A 6034-nucleotide genomic window follows, 5' to 3' on the forward strand; every position below is an offset into this window, starting at 1 on the left:
CCAACGACGTAGGTAGTCAGCTGTCGCTTTCCCGTGTGAAAGCTCGATGTTGTGAATATAGCCCATATTCTCAGAAATAATCCAATTTTAAAGTGAAGGGTAAGAATTCTCGACCTCGTAGATAATTGTTGAAATCTCCCTCTCTTGCTCCCTACCGTCAGTCGATCTCTAGCGCCGTCAATCGCGCTCACGCATGGCTGGCCAGTACTGCGTTCCTAAAACTATCTTCTCGGCGCTCGACGCGCGCCGGGCCTAGAGCTGGGACCACGGAGCCAGCTCTCCCGGCTCGCCACGTTTCTCTTCCGCTCTCTTGCATACTGTAACCTGTCGCTATCGCATCTCGCTTTAACCAAATCTACTAATATCTCTCTAATCTCTCGCAATATCGTGCTGATATCTTACTAATAATTTACATTATGTAATTAATTGCTTGATTATGTTTATAGTTTCGAAATCTCTCACTTCTCAGTGCTTCAGTGTTCAGATAATCGCACCGCATGTGCTTAATCTTAACCTTAACCTGCAATCCGGCATGCTTTGCTTAATCTCGCTTAACTTAAATATACAAAAGTTGTTCTATTCAGCCATTAAGCTACCCTAATTTCCAGCATTTTAATTTATCGTTTTTTTTTGCTACATCAGCGCTAATCATTTTACATTTTTTGGTCCTTCGAGCCGGATAGTGGTAGCTTAATTTAATTAAACTTAAAAACTAACTCGAACTCAGTGACTCTTGATGCGTGATTCAACGTTGACGCATTGCTGAGTATCCGAAAGTGATACTGCGTTGACGGAAAGGGTAACTTGGGACACTAGTGCGAAAATTACCCTGCGAAAAGCGCGTGTGTGATTCTCAGTGGGGTTTAACCTCTCCAAGATCACCATTCAAGGTCATCGCCAATCAACCTCGCCTACTGCTAGCTGCTCAAGAGGACTGCCAACACTCTGTCAGTTCTTTCCAATTACTTTTGGCAATTGTCGCTAAGCTTTACTTTTTCGCCCATTTATTCTTCCTCGATAGCTTTCAAAGTTTTTCCACGATGTCCGCCAAGTACTTTATGGCTCAGGAGTGCCACATGACCTACCTCTCCATCCTCCACAACGAGGTCGATTCCGGAGACATCTCTACCTGCACGATCTTCGACGCGGAGATTAAGCTCGAAGCGCTGGAGGCCACCTGGAACAAGATCGTCGATGCGCACGACAAGCTCATCGGTTGCAAAGACATTGATGCTTCTCACGCCTACTTCAAAGAAGGCAGATACACTATGGCACTTCAGCGCTACACCTTGATTAAATCCGCTCTCAAAAAGCGCGCCAACGAGCTTGAACCTCGCTTAGCACCACTCTCGCCTCACAATGTCACCATGCTAGACAACGCTCATCATCATCGTCCACAGCTGCCCACGATTCAGCCTCCAAGATTCAACGGAGAGCTCTTGGAGTGGCAGTCCTTCAAGAACAAGTTCATGTCAGTTGTCAGCAAGGACGGCATCACCGAAATCGACAAGATGCACTACTTGCTACAGAGCGTACATGGAACAGCGTATTCTCTCATCGCCAATGTGGATATCACCGCCACCGCATTTGCAGACGCCTGGCAAGCGTTGACCACGCGCTATGAGAACAAACGCGTCCTTATCACTGCACAACTGAACAAACTGTTTAACATCCCCAAGATGGCTTCGTGATCTGCCCAGGAAGTCAATACTCTAATTAACACTACAAACGAAGTGCTGAACTCCTTGAAGTCACTCGGATCGCCCGTCGATCAATGGGATCACCTGCTCGTCCACTTTCTTACTCACAAACTCGATCCTCAGACGCGTGAAGACTGGGAGCTGACGCTTGGATCTGCCACTGATTATCCAACGCTGGAGAGACTCAAAGCCTTCCTCATTGGTCGCGCTCGAGCCCTTGAAACTCTGGAAGACAAACCTCCAGCCAAGCAGAACCCCAAGTTGAACTCCAAGGCCAACAAGAAGTCCCCGAGTGGTAATAAAGGCACGCCAGGCTCAAAAGCATCTACTGCGCATATCCACATGGTCAGTGCGTCGCCACAAAATACCTGCTCGACGCCGCACGCGCCTACAGTACAGACTCCCGCTACACAGCGAAACCTCAAAGTCCCTGCTCCTGCTGTGGTGCACCGCACTTTATCGTCTCGTGCCCGTCGTTCCACAATTTGACACCAAATGAGCGTCATCAGCAAGCCCTCTCCAAGAATCTGTGCCTGAACTGTCTCGGATTACACGCACTGGAAAACTGCCGTAGCAAGAAACGCTGTCGCCATTGTCAAGCTGCGCATCATTCAATGCTGCATGACTCTCAGCATCTCAACACAATGAGAGCTCGAGCAGATGCAACTGCGCTCTCACAAACGTCAACTACGCCTCAAACAAGTCAGACTATGTCAGCATGACTATCTGACACCCGCAACGTCAACTCTCAACTCTCTCCCTTGCCATCGTCATCGCCTATCGCCGCAACGCTACTATCAACGCAACAATCTCGCTCTGCGTGCAACGCAGCTACTTCACCTAGGCCAATGGTGCTGCTAGCTACTGCACAAGCTCTTCTCATCTCGCCTACTCGACTTGCACATCCAGTACGAATGCTGATTGACCCAGGCTCAGAACTCACGCTTATCGCCCAACAGCTTACTCTCCTGCTTGGTCTCATGCCCTCTGATTCCCATATTCCAATCATTGGAGTCGGAAACGTGCCGTCAGGATCAACAAAGGGTACTGTCGAAATATCTCTACGCTCTACGCACTCTGACGACCAGGTCAATCTCCACGCGCACGTACTGCCATCTCTCACTGTCGAGCTGCCTCCAGTCACTATCTCCAGTCAATCCTGGCCTCACATCGCCGATTTGGATCTTGCTGATCCAGAACACCTATCACCAGGTCGAATTGACATACTCGTCGGAGCAGACTCGTATGGCCTGATAATCAAGCCTGGAGTAAGAGCCGGACAACCAGGTCAGCCTATTGCGATTCAGACAATCTTCGGATGGGCTGTTCTTGGACCTATTACTCAATCGCCTCACTCATCGCCTGCGCATCAACATCATCTTATCTCCAATTCACATCTACACGAGCTCGTAACAAGATTTTGGGAGGTCGAGGAAGTTCCATCGACTCACCAGGAATCTCTCAGCGCTGAAGAAGTTGAGTGCGAGGCTCACTTCATCGCAATGCACTCTCGCGACAGCTCAGGTCGCTACATCGTGCGTTTGCCATTCAAATCAAATGCTCCGCCTCTTGGACACTCGAAAGGCATCGCACAACGCTCGCTAGCTCGACTACTAAATCGCCTATCGCATCAACCTGAACTTCATCGACTGTACCAAGACTTCCTCAACGAGTACGAGTCTATGGGTCACATGGAGAAAGTCCAGCCTCAAAACACTTCCACGGACGGATATTACTTGCCTCATCACGGCGTAATGCGCAATAATAACATCCGAGTAGTGTTCAACGGCTCCTCCAAGACCATTTCAGGTTACACGGTCAACGACCTGCTGCACACTGGTCCTGAAACCCAGAATGACATCTTTGACATGCTGCTCTACGTCAGACGTCATCACTACATCTTCACAACAGACGTCGTGAAAATGTTTCGCCAAATCTCAGTGCATCCAGACGATCGCAAGTATCAACGCATCCTCTGGGTTGACGAGAATTCTCGGATCCAGGAGTATGAGCTCACGACAGTTACCTACGGTACCAAGCCTGCTCCGTACCTCTCAGGCCGCGCGCTGCAGCAATTGCTGCTCGACGAAGGTCATCTGTTCCCTCTCGCAAAGGAACCCTTCGAACAAGGCAGCTACGTTGATGATGTCACTGGCGGTGCTGATGATCTCGACTCGTTAAACGCCATCGCTACTCAAGTTGAAGAGATGCGCCTACGGGGATGCTTCCCACTGTCAAAGTGGAAAAGTAATCACCCGGACTTCTTTAAACTTCATTCATCTCCATCATCCTGCTCCGAGACTCATGAATTCAGCGAGTCATCCTCCAAGATACTTGGTCTCACCTGGCAATGCGCTCCAGATCTGCTCAAGTTCACCGATCAGTCTGTACAAAGACCAGCCATCACCAAACGCACAATCCTGTCTGAGACAGCTCAATTGTTTGACCCTCTAGGGTTAATATCACCAGTCGTAGTTCGTGCTAAGGTGCTGATGCAAGATCTCTGGCAAGAAAAGGTCGGATGGGACGATCAACTCACTCCGCAGATTATTCATCGCCGGATGACATTCCGCCAGGAACTCTCTCAGCTCTCGCAACTAGCAATCCCTCGCTGGCTGCAACTTCGCTCTGACGACACGGAAGTCGAAATCCACGGCTTCTCGGACGCATCACTAGCTGCAATGGCAGCTGTTGTCTACGTCAAAGTCTCAACTCCTGGGGAATCATCAAAGGTGACTCTGGTCTGCTCCAAGACACGAGTTGCGCCCCTGAATCGCCTAACAATACCACGATTGGAGCTTTCAGCTGCACTGCTCTTATCAAAACTCATCAAGTGAGTTCAATCGACTCTCCAACTCAATCATGCTCATGTTACCTTGGGGACAGACTCCTCAGTATCCCTCGCTTGGATCAACAGTGACGCAATGCGTTGGAAGGAGTTCGTGAAGAACCGCGTTCAAGCTATCCAGACAACTACACCTGATGCCACGTGGAAGTTTGTCTCAGGGAAGCACAACCCCGCAGACTGCGCCTCTCGAGGCCTGACACCCTCGCAACTTATCACACACAATCTCTGGTGGTCAGGACCCGACTGGCTCACTGAATCACCACGCCTCTGGCCTTCGTTCGCCGCTCCGACTGATCAACCAGCTGATGACGAAGTTCGACCAAGTGCTGTACTCACCACGACTGCTCCGAAATTACCGTTTGAAACTTTATTCGACAAAGACATCAGTCTCACGAAGCTTCTACGCATCACAGCTACAATTCAACGCGCAGCAGCATGTTTCAAGCGAACACCAGCATCAAATCTCACAGCATCACCGTTGAACCCAGCTGATCTGCAATTGGCGCTCACGTTCTGGATCAGAGCTACGCAGGAAGTTCACTTTGCCAGCGAAATTCGTGCAATTTCCCAAGGCAAAGCACTAGCAAAATCGCACCCGCTCACTAGACTCACTGCCTGGATCGATCAAACCGGTCTGTTACGAGTTGGTGGACGCCTGCAAAATGCTCAGCTGGAAGAAGATGCCAAAAATTCTCCAATTCTACCCCGAGAATCGAGAATCACTACGCTCTGCATCTCCAACGCACACACTCGCACCATGCACGGTGGTACGCAGCTCACACTCAACTACGTACGCCGATACTGCTGGATACTTGGTGGTCGCGCTCCTATCAAGCATCACATTCATCACTGCGTCACCTGCGCCAGGATACGCGGAATACGCGCTCAACAACGCATGGGACAACTTCCAGCTACACGTGTCACTCCATCACTTGTCTTTGAACACACCGGAGTCGACTACGCAGGCCCAGTGTCTCTCAAGTTCTTCCAGGGGCGTGGCACGCGCTCATACAAAGCGTGGATCGCAGTGTTCGTGTGTTTTTCAACATCTGCTGTTCACTTGGAGCTTGTCACCGATTACACCGCCCACGGTTTCCTGAAAGCCTTCAGACGCTTCACTGCACGACGCGGCATCTGTAAGACGCTCACCAGTGACTGCGGAACCAACTTCCAAGGCGCCTACGTCATCCTGAAACGACTGCTTGCTGGTTCCACCAAAGAATCAAAGCATTTACAGCAACTCATCGCTAATGACGGCACTAAATGAAAGTTTAATCCACCAGGAGCTCCTCACATGGGTGGCAAATGGGAAGCTGCCGTGAAATCCATTAAACACCACCTCTCTCGCACCAACTCAGACAAGATCCTCACGTACGAGGACTACTCTACGCTACTGACTCAGGTTGAAGCAGTATTGAACTCTCGACCCCTCAGTGCTCTGTCCGAAGATCCAGACGATCTCATCGCCCTTACGCCTGGACACTTC

The 6034-nt window shown here is 50.1% G+C and overlaps 2 protein-coding genes across 2 annotated transcripts; both read left to right on the forward strand.

Annotated features, from left to right (window-relative positions):
• Positions 1 to 2548: 2548 nt before the first annotated feature.
• On the forward strand, positions 2549 to 4537 carry LOC124292955. Its single transcript, XM_046731846.1, has one exon. The coding sequence runs from the start codon at positions 2549 to 2551 to the stop codon at positions 4535 to 4537; it is 1989 nt and encodes a 662-aa protein (XP_046587802.1).
• An 87-nt stretch (positions 4538 to 4624) lies between these two features.
• LOC124292957 lies at positions 4625 to 5815 on the forward strand. The gene has a single exon (XM_046731847.1). The coding sequence runs from the start codon at positions 4625 to 4627 to the stop codon at positions 5813 to 5815; it is 1191 nt and encodes a 396-aa protein (XP_046587803.1).
• The last annotated feature ends 219 nt before the right edge of the window (positions 5816 to 6034 follow it).

Source organism: Neodiprion lecontei, chromosome 2 (genome assembly GCF_021901455.1).
Source record: "Neodiprion lecontei isolate iyNeoLeco1 chromosome 2, iyNeoLeco1.1, whole genome shotgun sequence".
In the NCBI taxonomy this organism is placed as follows: Eukaryota; Metazoa; Arthropoda; class Insecta; order Hymenoptera; family Diprionidae; genus Neodiprion; species Neodiprion lecontei.

Coding starts and splice junctions, on each gene's coding strand:
- LOC124292957 (XM_046731847.1), top strand. CDS start 4,625: ATGCGTTGGAAGGAGTTCGTGAAGAACCGCGTTCAAGCTATCCAGACA.
- LOC124292955 (XM_046731846.1), top strand. CDS start 2,549: ATGGTGCTGCTAGCTACTGCACAAGCTCTTCTCATCTCGCCTACTCGA.